Below are 18,318 nucleotides of genomic sequence, written 5' to 3'. Positions count from 1 at the left end.
CAGATCTGGACTCCGAATCGCGTTTCGCGAATCATTTGAGATCAGGTCTTTCGAGTGGATTTGCAAAGCATTTGATTCTATCATGTAGGCTACTATATCAAGTTTTAATAAAGAGAAAAGAGGTTTAGAGACAAATTTTTGTTAATAGCCTGTTAGTAATCCCACAGTCCATCAGTAACTGTATAATTTAGTAAGGGAAAATTCAAACAAATTAGGATGAGTTTCAATTTTTATTTTATTTATGTAGCAATGGTCATCTTAACCTGTGTGCAGTGTTCAGGGTCTTTCAGGACCCTAAATTAAATTCTAATTCATCTAAATGACATGACACTTAATGACTTTATCAAAACAGAAATTGGGGTGTCTGATTGTATATTAGTGTAATAAAATCACTCAGAATGCTCATATAGTGCTTTTGTTAAAATTGTAATTTTAAATGTTTTCCAGTAAATGGCAGAAATCTACCACTTAAGTTCGGCAAATTTTTATATGACCATGTATGAAAGCAAGAAATGTAGATATACTTTAAAGTTAACTACAGACTTATTTTGTATAAGCATTTCATATAAACATTTAACATTTTTTTTTTTTTCAAAAATGTAACATTTAAACAAATTCCATATCAGCTGTATAGTAAAAACATTAAAGGAAGTGATGTTACAATTCATGATTGTCTAGATATTGGTGTTTTTAATTTCACCTCTTAAAGCACGTTCTTTTATTAATGCAAATATCAGTATTCAACATTTTGGGATTAAGACATCAAAACATTATGCATTTGTAATTGCAGGTTAACCGCATTTATATCTTGCATTAAACAGTATGTGTAAACATCTGTCGGGGTCTCTAGAGAGCGATGTGTAGAGGATTAAAACTTGAGCCAGTGGTTCTTCACCGCTATGAGGAGACCTTTGACGTTAACATTCTTCCATCTGGTCTCATCATCCACCCTGATGCTCCACATCTTGGTTGGTGCAGATGGCAAAGTGGTGGACCCAAATGAAGAACATCTCTGTGGCCTGGTAGAGGTTACGTGCCCTGATGTGAAAGAAATCGGAAAGGCATCCCACGTTGAGTTCATCAGGGACCACGCAAAACTGAGAAAGAAACACACAAATGGCATTCCACGGTCAGCTGACTGTTACTGGCTTAGTTAACCTGGTGTGATCTTGTGACAAGTACAAGAGGTGACTTCCATGTGGAGAGGGTATGGAGAGATGATGAACTGATCACAGAGATCACAGCTCAAGTTGTTGAATTCTACTTTGGCATATACATTAATTTTTTGCTAGGAAGAAAATAGGCATGAAAAATTGACCAACAAATGATGTTCCTGTTCTATAGTGAATGTAGTTCTATAGTGTTCTATTACAAGAAAAAACAGTTACCCCAATAAGTCATGTTTCAATTAATTATATTTTATAGTTATTTATGTTATATTGTTGCAACATACCTACCCCAAACTGGAAAGATATGTCAGGAGAGGTTGGTGATTTCTGATGTGTTCAGAATCTGAAACGATATAGCAGACCATAAGTAAAAGTAGAGAGTTAGATTTATATAAAAAATTCCTGACTTAAATTTCCCCCCTAAAATCTAAGCATTAAATTCAGCAAAAAAAAAAACACACTGAGAAGTATGTGAAAGATTATATGTATAATGTTGGTTGAAACCCTGGCTAAGAAGGTAACAAAAGCTTAAACTTACTGGAAGATAGCAAAATTTGCTTATCACAAAGCAGACAAGTTACTAACAGTTGAAGAGAAGCATGGTGTCACTAGCAGGTGAGGAGGAGCATGACGTCACTAGCAAGTGAGTAGATGATGCCGATGTCACTAGCATGTGTGTAGATGATGCTGATGTCACTAGCAGGTGTGTAGATGATGCTGATGTCACTAGCAGGTGTGTAGATGATGCTGATGCCACTAGAAGGTGAGGAGGAGCATGATGTAACTAGCATGTGTGTAGATGATGCTGATGTCACTAGCATGTGTAGATGATGCTGATGTCACTAGCAGGTGTTTTTTCCAGCTCCTTTATTTTTCCCATGCCTCAGCAAGAGCACTTAATTAACATAAAGCAAACAACAATACATGTATTATTTTTTGTTAAACATATAACACTTTAATAAAAACAACTCATTAATTTGGAAAGTTACTATCACATTTATGCAATAATATACCAGTTACTTAGAACATCAATTCAAAGTTAAATAACCTACAAACCATTATAAAATAATTTGAATTCTGCTTGTACAACAGATGTTTGTTCAACTGCTCGTACTTCCTACATTGTTGTGGATTTTATTGATAACTTTAAATTTCTTTTTTAATTCTGTGTGACTTAAGCCAGAAAGAGAGCAGTATAAAAGGGTGATGGTAAAAGTATAAAAACACCGCCTCACTACAGAGCTGTAATCGGGCCTTAAAAGTTAGGCCCGACAGGACCCGAGCCCGACAGGTTTCGGCCCGAGCCCGACAAGTACATTTTGATTGACAGCTTTTTTAAAGCCCGAACCCGTTTACAGCCCGACATTATTCAAATGTGCGCACGCACACAGCTCTTTTGCCTTTTGTCAACAATGAGCAATTTATTCATGTTTTAACATAATTTACTCATAACTAACGTAGACTAGACCACTTGGAAGTTGGAATAAAGAAATAAAATAAGTCCTGTGTCACATCATAACATCTCAGCATTCTAGACATAGGCTCATTTAACCTATACATAGACCAACGCACCAATAAAAACGAGTCATTTAAAAAAAAAAAAAATTAAGATAAATTTTAAATTAAGATGGGTATTTGGCAATAACGAAATTAAGATAAAGGCTCCGCCGGATTTGCTTTATTTAATAAAATAATAATGCCAACATTAGCGTAAATACTCTGTCAACATTATGCATTTAAGACTCAATGAATATTTAGTTTTGAAAAACATCATTTGAAAAACCTTTACTCACAGAGATTAGGCTAGGTCTACATGTTTTTGTGGAGGAAAATGAATGAATCCACTGTATATGTCTTCAGCGCGCTCCTGCGCTCACTGATGGTGCGTCATTATTCACTCTTTATTCTCATTATAAGCATGGTCAAAACTTTTCCACACCTCAGACTTTGCTTTAGTTGCTGGTGCAACCAAAACGTAATCACCAGAGGCAAGCCTCCGTTAAACCTGCTCAGCATTCATTTTCGCATCTTTCTCGCGCTAATCGAAACACATCACATGACCGCTCGTTTACCTCGCAAACTGGAGCGCAAGCCCGAGCCCGGCCCGAGCCCGGCCTGAGCCCGCGTAAGATGATAGAAATTAAGCCCGAACCCAACCGTCGGGTTCGGGCAAAGATCTTCAGCTCTACCTCACTAACCTCGCGATTCATTTGAATGCGCGTTTCGCGAATCATTTGATCAGAGCTTCGGAGCGAGCTATTAGAAATGTCTGAATTAATCAGAATCAAACGATTAAGTGATTAATGCAGAGATTTTCTTCCTTAGTATTTCTGTCTTGTTTTCTGGTATAAATTAATGCTTTCAAACAATTAATCGCTTTAGAATATGAGCTGGGTCATTCTGTCGATTCATTCAGGGCTGCTCTGGGTTTAGTACAAACTAGTGCTGTCAATCGATTAAAAAAAATTAACTAATTAATCGCACAATTTTTTAAAATTAATCGCGATTAATCGCGATTAATCGCAATTAAAAGACTGAAACTTTTTGGATATGTAAATGTAAAATGTAAATAATTAATGTAAACTCAAGACAAAGAAACTATTTAAATTCAAAATATGATTGTTTATTGGAATTTTTGTTTAACTTGTAACACAGATTTTCTCATGTACCTACAACATACCTGCAATAAACCATCAATATCCTCCAAATTAACTGTTGGCTTGAAAGCCATATTTATTACAGAAATAAAAACACAGGCATGTAAGTATCATTTGAATTTCAAAACAATCAATGCCAATAAAAAACAAAAATGATTTCCATGTTGAATTCTAAGTGGACTGCAAAAAAATTCCAAAGTATAGTCATTGCCAGTGCTTTAAGTGGGCCTGTACGCACCAGTACTCAGTACCGCCACTTCCAAATATAGCTCTTGAGCGTACCGCCACCTCTCCGTGCGCCCAGAACGTGCTTGTAGCGTACCGGTACGCTCATTTGGACATCTGTTTTAATAGAGGTTTTAATCTTTTACCTGCACTGCTGGTTTTCAGAGCGCCCTTCACAATGCAAGCTTCCTAATTCATCCGACCCAGAGCAGAAACTACATTACCCATTCACCCTTAAGTTATACAAGTGAATAGCGCATGTGTCGCTTTTCCCACTGTTAAGTGTCAACAACTCAACGTGGCCGGAGAAGGTGTGTGAAACTCGTTGTGAGTTATACTAAAGCAAAATCTTGAGTATTTATTGTCTGATAAACATTACAAACTGTCTGCGGAGGTTGAGTCGTCCTGCAGCCCCCGCTGGCTGCTCATTGGCTGCAGCATCTTTTTTCTAAGTTCTAAAAAAATACCGTAGACGGAAAGGCACACATTTAGATATTCATTTATCTAATTAATCTATAGCCTATGCACAAAGACAATATGATCTTTTTGTACCCTTTTTGTTGTAAAGCTTGATGAAGAGAGAGAGCGCAAGTTGCTGCAGCTGAGGAGGACAGTGATGCACGCGTACAGGAGTGATTGACAGTTCGCGGCACTGTGTACAAAAAATACTCCGCTACACAATTATTTCGTTATTTTCGCTTAAGCTTATTAACGTTAGCGTAACAGAAAGGTCTGATTCACGCACTGTTACAGTCATTGTTTTTTTGTTTTTTTTTTAAACAATGATATTTGAGTTCATGATTTTAATGTTGCTGTTTCTTGTGGCAGACTAAATGAAGAGTAATGTTTCTTGTGGCAGACTGAAGAGTAATCCGGCAGAGTTTTATACTGAAACTTTCCGTCTAAAAGTCCTTCCTTGGTCTTATCCATATTTCTTTGCACGTTGAACACACATAGGCCACAACTGGAAATAAAAAAAACTGCAACCGCGTTAATTGCGTTATTTTTTTTTAACGCGTTAAATATTTCAAATTAATCGAATGCGTTAACGCGCTAATTTTGACAGCACTAGTACAAACACAACACTAGTCTAGGGAGGTATAGTCTCGTCTCTGAGAACAGGTTTCCTGAGCTTTCCTTAAGGCTGTCCTTGTCCTGTTTGCAAATGGCTAAAAGGGAAGAAAAAAGAATACATAGAATAAGTTCACAGTTTTATGAAAAGCAATGAAGTCCTTATAATCAAGTGATGATGAACTTAATCGGTAACACTTTTGAATAACGGTCCATTAGTTAATATTAGTAAACTACTTTAGTAAAAATGATCTAAGCAAGAACAATCCTTCTACCTCAGTTATTAATCTTATTTGATGTTCATTTCAACATTTACTAATGCATTATTTAAATCAAAAGTTGTGCTAACAATGAAAAACTGTATTTTCATTAACATGAACAAATATGAATAAATACAGTAATAAATGTATTGTTCATTGTTTGTTCATGTTCTTTAATGAATTAACCAACATTAACTAAAGGACTAGTATTCTAAAGTGATACCACTTCATCTTTGTAAATAAGTAACGGTAGTGAAATTAAAGAGAGAAGATTTAGCTCCATCATTAATCTAGACAGTCAAAGGGCTCACTCTGTATATTGTGCTCATAACACCATTTAGTTTATTATATAAACGGCAATATAAGTTAAAACGTAATAAGAATTAATTTAAACTTTGAATTCTTATGAAGTCTCACCTTTCACTGCTAACTACGTCAGCGATATCGCTAGTTATTTATTAATAGTCTGACACTGGCTGTCAACATAATGTTAAAAATTACAAAAAACATCGAGAAAGAACAGCTGAGTCTTACCCGTGAAAGATAACACCCCAAAATCAGTTTTTATTATCGTGTGACGGTTTGTAGGTGTCTAATCTGTCGATGAGTCTGGTATGTTTTCTTCATTCCTGATGTGAGAGTTATGAGAGTTGCCCGCTCCAATATGGCGGCGACGTTGACGTGCGGTCGAGCGGCCAATTAGGCGTCTAGGTATCACTCAAGCACATGCCGATCTGTGACGTCAGAGTGTTGACACGTTATCAAGCAGCAGTCATGTAACTCAGCAGCTGATGAATGACTCTTGCTTGGGAAAACTCCTGTCTGTGTAATTAATGAGTGTTTCTTGACATTTTTATTTTAGTGTTTGCTAATATAGCTTATGTTAACGTTTTGAATTAGATGTGATTATTATAGTTTCTGTTCTCATTTTAAAGTTTTAATAATATTAATATTAAGTTTTAAAAATAATGTTTTAATCATATATTTTTTATATGTGGTGGTGATTAATTTTTATTTATTCGCTTTAGTTTATTTCGATTTATTTATTATAGCAGTTCAAGTTAAACTATTCAAAAATGAGAAATGTTTAAGTTTCATTTAAACAGTTAACCAAACTACAATAACCCTTTTATTCGTTCCCATGTTTTGTTGGCAAACCGTGGGCTAAAAAAGTACAACTTATCCGGGATTAATTAGATAATATATTATATAACAGTTATTTTTAAACAGGTAATTAAAAAAATAGATTTGTAATAAGTTTTCACAAAAACAGCGGTGATTTGTTGAATGTGAGGAGATGTGCCGTAAATTACGCTATAGCGCCATCTGCTGAGGTTTACAAAATGCTGCGAGACATTATAACACTATGGTTCCTTGAGTACCATGCTATTTACATTGTATTTATAATATCATATGGTATTGGTCTCTGACTCATGTCAAAGAAAAAAAATATGATTGGCTAACTTTTTTAGAGAATAAAGAGCTCTGAGCTTTTCGTGACTTGGATGTAAAATGCATATTTTATTATTAGGTATGTGAATGAACATAAAATATTTCATTACTATGTTATTACCTGATATGATTTTTTAAAATATAAGATACCTATCTAGTTGTCTGCAAACTTTAAGTAGCAGGGAGCTGGTGTAGTAGTCCTTGATCTGTACTAACTGATAACAAATATACCAAGTCTGATGTCTTACGTGTTATTAAAACTGGGTGGGAGCTGAAAGCCACCCAGAAACTACGAGCATCATTATAGAGCCTCAAACCATGCGGAAGGGCGAGATTATCCCTCAGTTCTCTCAGATCTGCTGCATATAGACGTCTGCTGAAGGGCTAATTTCAGTTTGTGGGTGTTTATGTGTGTGATCCTCCCTAATGTGGTTGTGCTCAAGCCACGGCAGCTAAAAACCCTCCTGCTTCCTCCTGGATGCAGAAGAATCCTACTAAAACTCTAATGAAGAAAAGCAGACAGCAGAAACTGACTCAATCCAAGAAAATTTGTGAGAACAATACACTAGCTTCCCTAAAGAGGTTATCACTGCTGTCCTCCATGCAGCAAAGCAACTAACCTGGGGGTGTTGCAGGAGACTGTCCCTGTAATAAGTGCACTGGAAATAGCCTCAGATAAAAGTGTCTAAATTAATGCTTATATACTGCAAAATGACTACTTAACCGCAGCAAATCATTCGTTTTTGGATTTGGACATATTAGCATGCATGTTGTGTTACAATACATCTAGAAACACTCAAGTTGTGGAGTTCCAGATGCCAAAATTTGACTTTTGTTGGAGACAACAAAGCGGAGATTCCTGCAGAAGATCTGAATATCTCACTCTTAGTTTACACTTTTGTACAGTTTTTAGATCTTATTGCAGGTGTTCCTCTCTTTCTCTCCCTGGAAAAATGGCAACTAGTCGAAGTCTAAACATATTTTAATTGAATCACAAAGTAATTATTCAGTGTCTTTTTTTATCAAAAGAACATGTTGAAGGCCATGTGAACCAAAAGAGCAACTTGTGCAGGTGCAAGGTCAGCTGAAGTGAGACATGCAATAACATCAGGGCCTAACATCAGGGTTTCGTTCAGGCAATTCTGTGATATACATGCATATATATATATATATATATATATATATATATATATATATATATATATATATATATATATATAATTTATTTATTATTATTTAGTTTGCATATACAAACCTATTTTGCATGTGACTTTCTTTAAAATACATTAGCATTGCTCTCTCTCTATATTCAGCATTACCAATACTATTATGCATACATATAGAATATTAAATGCATTTTGTTTATTTATTGCTTATTTATACTTAGCTTCTCTGCAACCACTTCCCTAAATTGCTATAAATTTTATATTTTTATGTTTATTTAGATTTGGCAATATATTACCCAGACATGTCCTTGAAGCACCAATTAATTAATTAAAAGGATTTTAACACGACAAAGCCATGTTTTACAGATCTAATCTTAAATTTGCAATTGAACAGACCTCTGAGATTTAATTGATAGTTCAAATGAATGAGAAATAGACAAGCAGAAGGTCTACATGAGTGTGTGTGTGTGTGTGTGCTGACTGCTCTTTAATCACGTCCCTCCACATCTGTGTCCACTCTGTATACCGACTGAAATAGAAGGGGAGTGAAGGCTGGCAAACAGCTCTGTCATTTAAATGATAAAAATACCAGTAGAGCTGGGAGGGTCCACGGCTGGAAGCACAGGCGGCACAGCTGAACATTACAGAGACACAGGAGAACTAAACCACAGCATCCCTTCAGTCTCTAGCAGCAGCTCTCAGACAGAAGTCATGTTAACATGTTCCTCACAACCCAATTAACTTCCCTGCTGAGGGGAAAAAAACAGCTTAAACCAGCTTCTTTCACTCTTGTTCTAGTTTTTTCATGCAAATTCGTTGCACTGATTAACAGAACTCTTAATTTGAAAGTGACTTGTGTGCGAGGTATGCTTTATACAACCCTAAACTATTAATAATGTACTTTTTTGCTCGTGAAATTTCGCGGCAACATCCTACTGGTGACAGAAAACTCTTCAAAGAGACTCATATTGAGGAAATTAAATATTTTATTAAATACAGCAGAGCCAGTTTACTTCCTAAAATAAAATAAAATTGTAGGGTGGATATGAGTTCATATACACTACATTGATTTTAATTATGAAAAAAAACAAAAAATCTAAATAATAATAAATTCATCACAGAACCAAAGAAAATATCATGTTGAACAGTCCAGAAGGTTCGCAGGAGGTTTTGGTGGTGGGATTGTTCGAGTGGCTCTGTCTACCTGCTGAAGAGCTTCATGAAGCTCTGGAATCCGTCTTCACCGAAGAAATCAAACGTTCCCTCTGAGCTTCCCAGATGAACCACGAGCAAGACCAGCAGACCCAACACCATCAGAGGAATCAACAGATTCCAGCCCGATGCCAGAATGTTGTACCACTTCGCTTTGTCCGAGCATTCCTGTGCTGCACGCATGTCGCCCAAGGTCTTCTGATCTCGAGCCTGGAAACAAACAGATATACAAGTCTCAGACAGCTGTCTTTTAACACAAGAACTCCTCAAAAATCAAGGCTCTTCAGTGGTTCCTTGCATTAAAGGACCTTCTTTACCTTAACTGCACTCTTAAAATTTATTTGCATTGATGGTTTCATTTAGAACCTTTAATATTCATGGAATCTTTTCATTTAACTTGGAGCCTTTATTTTAAAGAGCATGCACTCATCTCTGTAGGGTTCTTGAGTTGCTTTATGGTCTTTTGGAGATCTAAAAGTCCTTGATGTTGTATTGTTGGTTCATCAGATGGTGTTTCTAGGTTCTTTAAAGCATCAGTAGATTAAATTAGAACCTTGATGGCCCATCATGTGACATACAGGAATATTTCAAAGTTTGAAAGCCACAAAAAAGACGAAATATATTCAAAGGACATTTGTGTTTGAGCTCACCTTGATGGAGTAGATCAGAGCCATGAATCCCAAGCAGCAGAAGTTGACGTAAAGAGTGTTACAGAGCGACCAGACCAGGTAGTCGTTTGGTGGCTTCTTGCCCGCTTGACCCATGTTGACCACCGTGGAGCCGCCAGCCTTTCGGCCGGATTTACAGTTAGTGAGCGGAGTGCAGTCGTTCACGTAGCTGTATGTGGCGTTATCCATCCTCGGAGGTCAGGGGTCGAAAATCCTGGAAGAATCTGAAGAGAATTACTGAGGAGAAAGATCAGGACCCTACTTATACAACACTGCAGCTGGGTGGAGTCAGAGACGGAGAGCGATGGAGAGAGTGGTCATTCATTATGTGGTTGTTGCTAGAGAGATGAGGGCAGGGTGCTGCTTCTATACAGGGACCCATTTCAACAAAATCTCTAGGTTTGTCAAAAAAAGCGCATAATTAAAATTTTATCTGACTATTTTTAAAGAATTATAAATAAATGCAAATGCATAATTCTTTAATAAACGTTCAACTTCATACTGGGTTAAAAATGTTACGTTACCAAATTTCTGATTCATATTTTTTAAGGCAATTTTATGAGCTATTAACCCTTTTCTTTAGAAATAAAAACACAGAGGGGAGTTTTTAGAGGGTGGAAATGTGGATGGGATGCAAGCTGTACTCAAACCTGTATCCTCATCGGAGCACCAAAGCTCAAATGTTCAGGATGCATGTGTGGTACAGCTGTACATTAAAAAAAAAAAAAAAAAAAAAAAAAACAATTTGTCGTTATAAAATATTAGGATCTGGGGTTCTTGTGTAAGGAAATGGCGCCCCCTACTGTATTAGCACTTAAGAAAAAAACAACAACTAAAGGAGTTAGTCACTAAAGTTTTCTTTCTTTTAACAGTATGCAATATTTTGAGTCTTTAGAAGCCATGCTGCTTGTCTCTTGTGGAAGTAACAACCTAAAATGTATAGTTTACTAATTTACCTCCATTGTAGCTTTTAAATCTCGTGCTCACATTTTATTTTTAAAGAAAGAGATAAATAAAATAGAGCAACCAGGATTTATCAAATAAATCCACAACTCGGTCATAGAGCTCAAATATTCATATTTATTAATTACAAAATGACAAAAGGTGTTACATTCGTATTATCAGAACTGAATTATATTCAGTTAAAGGCAAAAGGGACAGAAATATTAAATTTCTCTTATTTAATATTAAACGGCATCAGTAGCCACATTTGTATCCATTCTCAGATTATTTTTGGCTATTCTACATTTTGCACACGACCAAAATGCAGAAATATCAGACTGATTTAGTTTGGATAAACTCAAGCTTACGTATATGCATCAAAAGCATCCATCTGGTTTGAAGGCATTAATCATGATTTAGGAATCAGCGCTGCATTTGCTAATACCACTTGTGTTGTGAATTGACCATATTAGATATGATGTCCATATTTCTACAGCACACAAGGAATGAATGAAGCAAAATGACTCTATATCACACTCTATAAGAGAATGAATATGTTTATATGTGTGTGCAGAGAGGCAGCACTTTGAATCACATCTTAGAAGCTGCAGCCACAGCGGACGCTCCACCACGAGTATAAACATGAACAGTGTTCTGGAGAGACAAAGAAGACAGAAAATAACACTTATTTCCACCACAGAATAAAAGAAGCTCATTTTGACTTTTTAATCTTCCAATTCTGAAGAATTTAAAAATCTAATCTATGAATCATAGCTAATGTTAGTACATTTTCCAAGAAAATCCTATTTAGTCTTTGACTATTTATTGTTCTTGCCATTTTTTGTAATTAACTGTACAATTTACTAGCAATATCTAAGTGAAATTCACTGTACAAGAATGTGTGCAAGACTGATGAGAATGTATTCAACCTTTTTCCCTTCCGAGTTGTATTTATCCAGGAGAGTTTGAACACGAGTGCCATAATCGGGGTGAACAGCCATAAGGTTTTGCACCTGCAAAAAATATTTATAAAAAATTAAAAAAAATTAAAAAGAAATCACAAAATTCTGAATCATCTGAAATCAAGCATTTCCCCCCCAGGAATGTTCACATAATCCCTAACTGCTAAAGAGAAGTTTGATTAGTTTGCATGACTAAGAAACTCATAGGACCAAAACAAATAAAAAAATTAAAAGATCATACCGCGCGCTTCTGAATAAACAGCTGAGCTCCTTTCATATGGCCGGCCATGTTCTGACACAGACGCTCTCGCTCAGCTTCGTTCAACACCTCAGTGAAGAAAGTGCGCACCTGTGAAACACATCACAACGGGAAATGTTACAACCTGGTGTGCCTCACACATCCTGAAAAGTGAAGCTACAGGCTCTCTGATCGCCCCCTGGTGGCCGGCTGCAATACAGGCCATAAACTCCACCCTCTCCATGTAAACAATTGTACTCAAAATAAAATACAACTTTCCAAAAGCTATTAATTATACTTTGATGTTATAAAAACATTGTTTTTATAGTTGATTGGGTCTGTAGGAGTTTGGCTTCACTTTTCTAAAGTGGAAGGAAGTGGAGACGCCTTGTCAATCTTTTTGTACAGTCTACGGTTATATAACTCACCATAATAGTGATTATTCGTACAAAGATGCAGACAAACTCGCCAACACACCTGGGTGACATTGTCATCGTCTGCGCTGTTGTATCGGGCCACATCAGGAGACACTTTACACCTGGACTCGATGAAGCGCGGCTGGGTATCAGGAGCACTGAAGCTGTTGGGGAAGTAGTTAGGAGCTCCCCCTGCAGGACAGGAGAGGAACTGCTATTGTTTTTGACAAACCAATAATTCAAAGACCAATGAATTGCAAGCGTTTGGGTCACATATCCTGATCAGGCATTCCAGACAGATGTTGCATTGTTAATCGGAATCGTTTTTTAGAGACTAAGGGTTCGATTTACTAAACAGGGCAAATTAGCGTTAGAGCGCAATTCCATAAAAGCGCAGATAGGAGAAAAAAATTCTGCATGTGATTTACTGACAATACGCACATTAAAGAACACAGACGCAGCAAGATAATTTCAATAATGACCAGTGCAATCTGCAAAGAGCAGCGTAAATTAACACCTGTTTTAAGACTTTTTTGGGGCTTTAAATAAAGGCGCAAATTCCAGTAATTGGTAAACGTTAGTAAATTGAATTGCGTGATTCATTTTAATACCCTACTCCCATAAATCTGAAAAAGAAACTCCTACAAATGCATATTCAATAAGGTCAGGTGAAAAATAAACTCTGTCCACGCCTTTCCAGCACCAATTTCTATAAACTTTTAATGGCAAAAGATGGTTTGCGCTGGTGCAAGCTGTTAGTAAATCTAGCCCTAATAGGATTTCTTACTCAAAACCAAACCCAATATGCGCCATTGAGTCTTTCTCTACAGTGTTTGGAGCGTGTGCCTCTCACCCTGGTTGTCAAACATGCACATGGGTCCGTCTCTCTGGTAGTTTGCCACGTGGGTGCGGTAGGGGCAGTTGACAGGCAGCTGGAGGTAATTCGCTCCCAGCCGATGCCTATGTGTGTCTGGATAGGAGAAAAGACGCCCCTGTGGTGACAGAATTGAGTAATTACAGCATTTAGTCATTCTTGCAATTAGTTATTAGTCACTGACGCTTTAATGCAAAGTGATTTACAGGACACTTATTACAAGTAGGCAGAGCTTAAGTGCTTTGCTCGAAGACAAAAGACTGAAGAAGCATCCTTTTGTACATTATAAGCCTGTGCAGACGAACTTGTGAAGTGTGTCTGGGTAGGTTGCTTAAGGTTTGAGACACAGTAGTACACACATACCTGCAACATCTTGTCCGGGCTGGGCTCAATGCCAGGCGGCATGTTACTGGGATCGAACGCCAGCTGCTCGACCTCAGCGAAATAGTTGACAGGGTTTCGGTTCAACACGAGGCGTCCCACAGGAATCAGAGGAAAGTCTTTATGGGGCCACACCTGAGAGACACAGAGCCAGTCATCGGGATGGACACACCTAGATACTCAATCTTTATTAGGACTACTTCATCAAAACTATGAAAGAATGCAAATGGAAGTATGGGAATTATGTAGTGACCAATTCCAGGCATTAGTGTAGTGAACTGGTTCTCAACCAGGAGGCCAGGGCCCACATACATACAGTATAATCACATATAATATACATTACATATAATTGGTTTTATATAAAATTTTCTATTCATTTAAAAAAAAATGTTTTTAGCTATTTTGAGTGTTTTTGCCATTGTATTAATTTATTTTTGTGTGTACCAGAGGTACAAATCAGCCTAAATAGGAGGGCCTTTAAATATTGTTTTGGATAAAGGGTGCCTTTAAGTCGAAGAGGTTGAGAACCATTAGCGTAGTGTCTTGAGGTGCATTCTGGGATACGGAAACCTTAGTCAAATCAAACGGATTCCACTGCCAGTTCTCCGCCTGCTCAAAGGTCATGACTTGGATGTAGAAAGTCCAGGATGGGAAGTTGCCATTGGAGATGGCATTGTAAAGGTCTCTGATGGAGTAATCCGGGTCGGTGGACGCCAGACGATCGGCCTCTTCAACTGGCAAATTCTTGATGCCCTGATCAGTCTGACAGACAAGAACAAGCATTAATACAATTAATTAAATCTAATAATTAATTAGAATTTTTTTAAAAAATATATATATTAAAACTATTTCATTATTCACTATATATTATTCACTATTTCATTTTTATATTATTTTTAAAATGTATTGTCATATATTAACTTGATTACCTCTTAAATGAATTGTTTTATTTCATTAGATTACTTTTGATGCTAAATGTGTATTAAATCCTAAAACACTGAATTCAGAAAAAAAGAAAAAAGAAAATTAAACAAAATTTGTGAAAAGAATGTGAAATAATAATAATAATATTATATATATATATATATATATATATATATATATATATATATATATATATATAAAATAGCCCTGACTTCATGCAAACAAACAATTTATGTTTACATTCATTCTCAAGATGTATTTTTGGCCATATCGCTCTAATAAAACATAAAATCTGTTCTGATCAGCTGTGCCTTTTCACTTTGAGCTGCAGATTTTGTAAACACACAAACAAACAGTAAGTACCTTATAGTGGAACTTGCAGTACACCGACTGTCCCTGAGCGTTGACCAGTTTGAAGGTGTGCGATCCGTATCCGTTCATATGACGGAAGCCATCAGGAATACCCCGATCGCTAAACAGAAAAGACACCTACACACACACAAATCGGCATGAGTGAGATTTTACAGGAATGTAAAAATGCAAATGTGACTACTGCTGTACCTGGTGCAACGATTCAGGACGCAAACTCCAGAAGTCCCAAACCATATCCGGATCCTTCAGGTGAGTCTGCGGATTACGCTTCTGAGAGTGGATGAAGGACGGAAACTACAACACACAATTAACACACACACATACTGTTAATACTGGTACAAGGCTCCTGATGGACTGTGTGGACCGTGGTTCTCACCAGAAGCGCATCCCTGATAAAGAAGATGGGGGTGTTGTTTCCTGTAAGATCCCAGTTGCCCTCATCGGTGTAAAACTTCACTGCAAAACCTCGAGGATCTCGGACGGTGTCTGCTGACCCAGACTCACCAGCTGTAAACAAGCAAATACACATTTATCATGGTGCTTTAGACTTTCTGTAGGTAAGTGAGCGGATGAGAGGATGTTCCTGTCACATTTGTTTCTGCATGTGCTCTTTACCCTCTTACAAAACCATCTGGCTTCGTTTCAGAGACCGAAGTGCCGTGAATTCTGTTACGAAAGCATTTCTAATCCCAACAAAACAATCAATCAATGCATACAGAGTCCAGACTCCACTGGAAACATTATAATTACATCCACACAGAAACGTACCCACAGTGGAAAAGCGAATGGCGATGGGTGTCGTCTTCCCTACATGCTCGAACACTTTGGCTTTGCAATAGCGTGTTATGTCATGGGTCACTTCGAAGTAGCCAAACGCTCCTGTGAAGAGACGGAGAGAAGATTTAGCTTGAAGTCCATTCTTTTCTTCTAGGACAAGCCCAAACTTTTCTATCTAATCAGAACAGAGGTCTCATGTGCATCAAGACTGTCTGTCCAATCTAATCACAGCACTGTCATGGTTAAGTTTATTCAGCAAGGACGGACTCAACTAATCAAGTGACAGCAAACATTTATAATTACAAATTCCAGTCATAAGGGTCAATTCTTCTGAAATTGAGATTTTTGCATCATATGAAAAAAAAAAAATCTAAATATTGAGAAAACTGTCTTTAAAGCGGTCCAAATGAAGACTTAGCTATGCATATTTCTAATCAAAAATTAAGCTTTTATATATTTACGATAGCAAATGTACACAATATCTTCATGCAAATGATCTTTGGGATACTTAATATCCTAATGATTTTTGGCATTAAAGAAAAATCTGTAATTTTAACCAAACCAATGTATTGTTGGGTACTGCTACAAATATATCTGGAACTTATTTTGGCTCCAGGGTCACAAATAAATGCAGTAAGCATAAGAGATTTTCATAAACTAAACATGTTACCTCCTCCTTTAGCATGCACGACTCTCTCTGGTATCCGTTCTCGGTCGAAATGGGCCATTTCATCAGTAAAAACCACGTCCTGGACCAGCAGTGGTCCACGAGGGCCTGCCGTCATCAAGTTTAACTTGTCCCCTACCGGGACACCTGCTCCTGTGGTCAGGACATCTGGCCGCTGGGAAAATAAAACAAAATGAGACAGAATAGCAACAGAAAATCTCTATTAAAAAACATCTAAACAAACCAAATCATTTTAAATATTAAACAGAAAATAATATGTATTTTTAAAAGATTATTCAACAGTCAGTCCTTTCAAATAATATCACAATATTAGTAATATTATAAAATTCTAAAATATTGACTTTATTTTATATTGTCTGAATACATTATAATGCATTATGATTATTTGTTATTAAACTAATTTGACAGTGTGGCACTGAACGAAACAAATTTTATATAACTATACAGGCAAAACAAATATTAATCTATAGGCATTTGGGCTGAAAACGGAGATTAAATAACTATAATAGTTATTTATCTACTTAACTGGTTAATGTTTAACTGCAGAAGAAGTAATTGAGGTTATATGTCGTGTCCTCGTTAAATAAATAAAGGGAGAGGGGCCTACATCGCTTCTCTCCCTTGAACGTGTTCCATAACATTGAAAGGATTTTAAGAATGTGATTCGCTGAGCGAGGTGTCCGTCATGGTATTGACCAATCATGTTAGAGAGGAGTGGGAAGGGGCGGGGACTTGACCGTCTTCCGTCGTTTATGTCGTTTACCCACTTCAACTATAAATACGTTTCACGTGAAAATATGTAATAAAGCATCTGGTTTTGTGCATTTGAACTTGCAACCCATTACAAATTCAAAACAACCATCCGAGCTCAAAAATATAGGACCGTAGTGGATGCAGTTTTAGTGGAAAACCAGCACTTGACTACAGTTTTATGCAATCAAATAAATATATTCGACAATATAAAGCGAATTTAGAATAAATATCATAAATATATGATAAAATGCTTTGAAAACACCATGTTTAGCGTTACTTGTAGTGCGAATATGCGGTCTTCTGTCACTGCAAGCATAACAAATCTTCCTTCAGATGTGAGTTTCAGAATAAAGACACATTTTAAAGCAACCCATGTTATTTAGAGACGTTTTGCACATTAAAACACTTCGTTATAAGCAAATACATAATTAAGTGTTGGTGCATTACAGCCCTGCGACCTTTGGCACAATTTCTCGCTGCGGAATCACCCATTAAAATATACGGTATAAACCTATTTAAAGCACACAAACCGAACTTATATTTAACAGAACATAATATCCATTATATAAATTCTGCAGCAGACCTGAGAGCCACGACCCTCCTTCCACAGTTTCATCTGATCCGTCGCTTTATCTCTGTCTGCCATGATTCAGCTCTTCAATAACAAACAAACGCGAAACACAACTTCTGTGGATCCAAACCACTCAGCTCGAGCTCTGTCTAAACAAGGCTTGTTATTTATTAAGTGTGAGAACGGTCTGCTCTTTGCACTTGAACCTGAACTCCTACGTGATCACCACCCAACTGATATCTATTGGCCAGAACATTCACAACCTACTGCCATCCCTAGATAAAATAAATGATATAAAAGAAACCCATCGCCTACATGGGAGGGGATATGTGGCCAAAAAGTTGTCTTTTATTGATCAAACAGGATGTTTTGCAGTGATTCCTGTTAGTTTGTTTTTTTCAAAGATGAACATGGTGGACCTGTTTGTAATCGTTATCTTATTTGAGGCTTTTTTTATTATTGCAGTAACATTTAAGAAACTGCTTATTTGCATATATTATAAATTATTATTATTTTACATGATAGAATAGAAATTCAGGC

At 36.8% G+C, this 18,318-nt stretch overlaps 2 protein-coding genes and 1 long non-coding RNA gene across 3 annotated transcripts; all 3 read right to left on the bottom strand.

Moving 5' to 3' along the window:
• Window positions 1-217: 217 nt before the first annotated feature.
• LOC128014625 (uncharacterized) lies at window positions 218-6,231 on the bottom strand. The gene is made up of 5 exons (XR_008183595.1): window positions 5,917-6,231; window positions 3,359-5,220; window positions 1,708-2,399; window positions 1,458-1,512; window positions 218-1,097 (listed from the first exon to the last, which is right to left on the bottom strand). It is a non-coding gene; the product is annotated as an uncharacterized LOC128014625 (long non-coding RNA).
• Window positions 6,232-8,968: 2,737 nt separating this feature from the next.
• LOC128014614 (interferon-induced transmembrane protein 5) lies at window positions 8,969-10,787 on the bottom strand. Its single transcript, XM_052598309.1, has 2 exons — window positions 9,863-10,787; window positions 8,969-9,422 (listed from the first exon to the last, which is right to left on the bottom strand). The coding sequence occupies exons 1-2, from the start codon at window positions 10,067-10,069 to the stop codon at window positions 9,201-9,203; spliced, it is 429 nt and encodes a 142-aa protein (XP_052454269.1). The 5' UTR covers window positions 10,070-10,787; the 3' UTR covers window positions 8,969-9,200.
• Window positions 10,788-10,940: 153 nt separating this feature from the next.
• On the bottom strand, window positions 10,941-18,095 carry LOC128014599 (catalase). The gene is made up of 13 exons (XM_052598287.1): window positions 17,791-18,095; window positions 16,437-16,608; window positions 15,758-15,868; window positions 15,366-15,496; window positions 15,179-15,283; window positions 14,981-15,106; window positions 14,264-14,455; window positions 13,676-13,828; window positions 13,292-13,430; window positions 12,500-12,630; window positions 12,026-12,133; window positions 11,752-11,835; window positions 10,941-11,476 (listed from the first exon to the last, which is right to left on the bottom strand). Exons 1-13 carry the CDS (start codon window positions 17,851-17,853, stop codon window positions 11,414-11,416), a joined length of 1,578 nt encoding a protein of 525 aa, XP_052454247.1. The 5' UTR covers window positions 17,854-18,095; the 3' UTR covers window positions 10,941-11,413.
• Between the last annotated feature and the right edge of the window lie 223 nt (window positions 18,096-18,318).

This window comes from Carassius gibelio, chromosome B25, assembly GCF_023724105.1.
Source record: "Carassius gibelio isolate Cgi1373 ecotype wild population from Czech Republic chromosome B25, carGib1.2-hapl.c, whole genome shotgun sequence".
Classification (NCBI taxonomy): domain Eukaryota; kingdom Metazoa; phylum Chordata; class Actinopteri; order Cypriniformes; family Cyprinidae; genus Carassius; species Carassius gibelio.
Note: the sequence above shows the minus strand (reverse complement) of the source record. Positions and strands in the feature narration are given on the sequence as shown.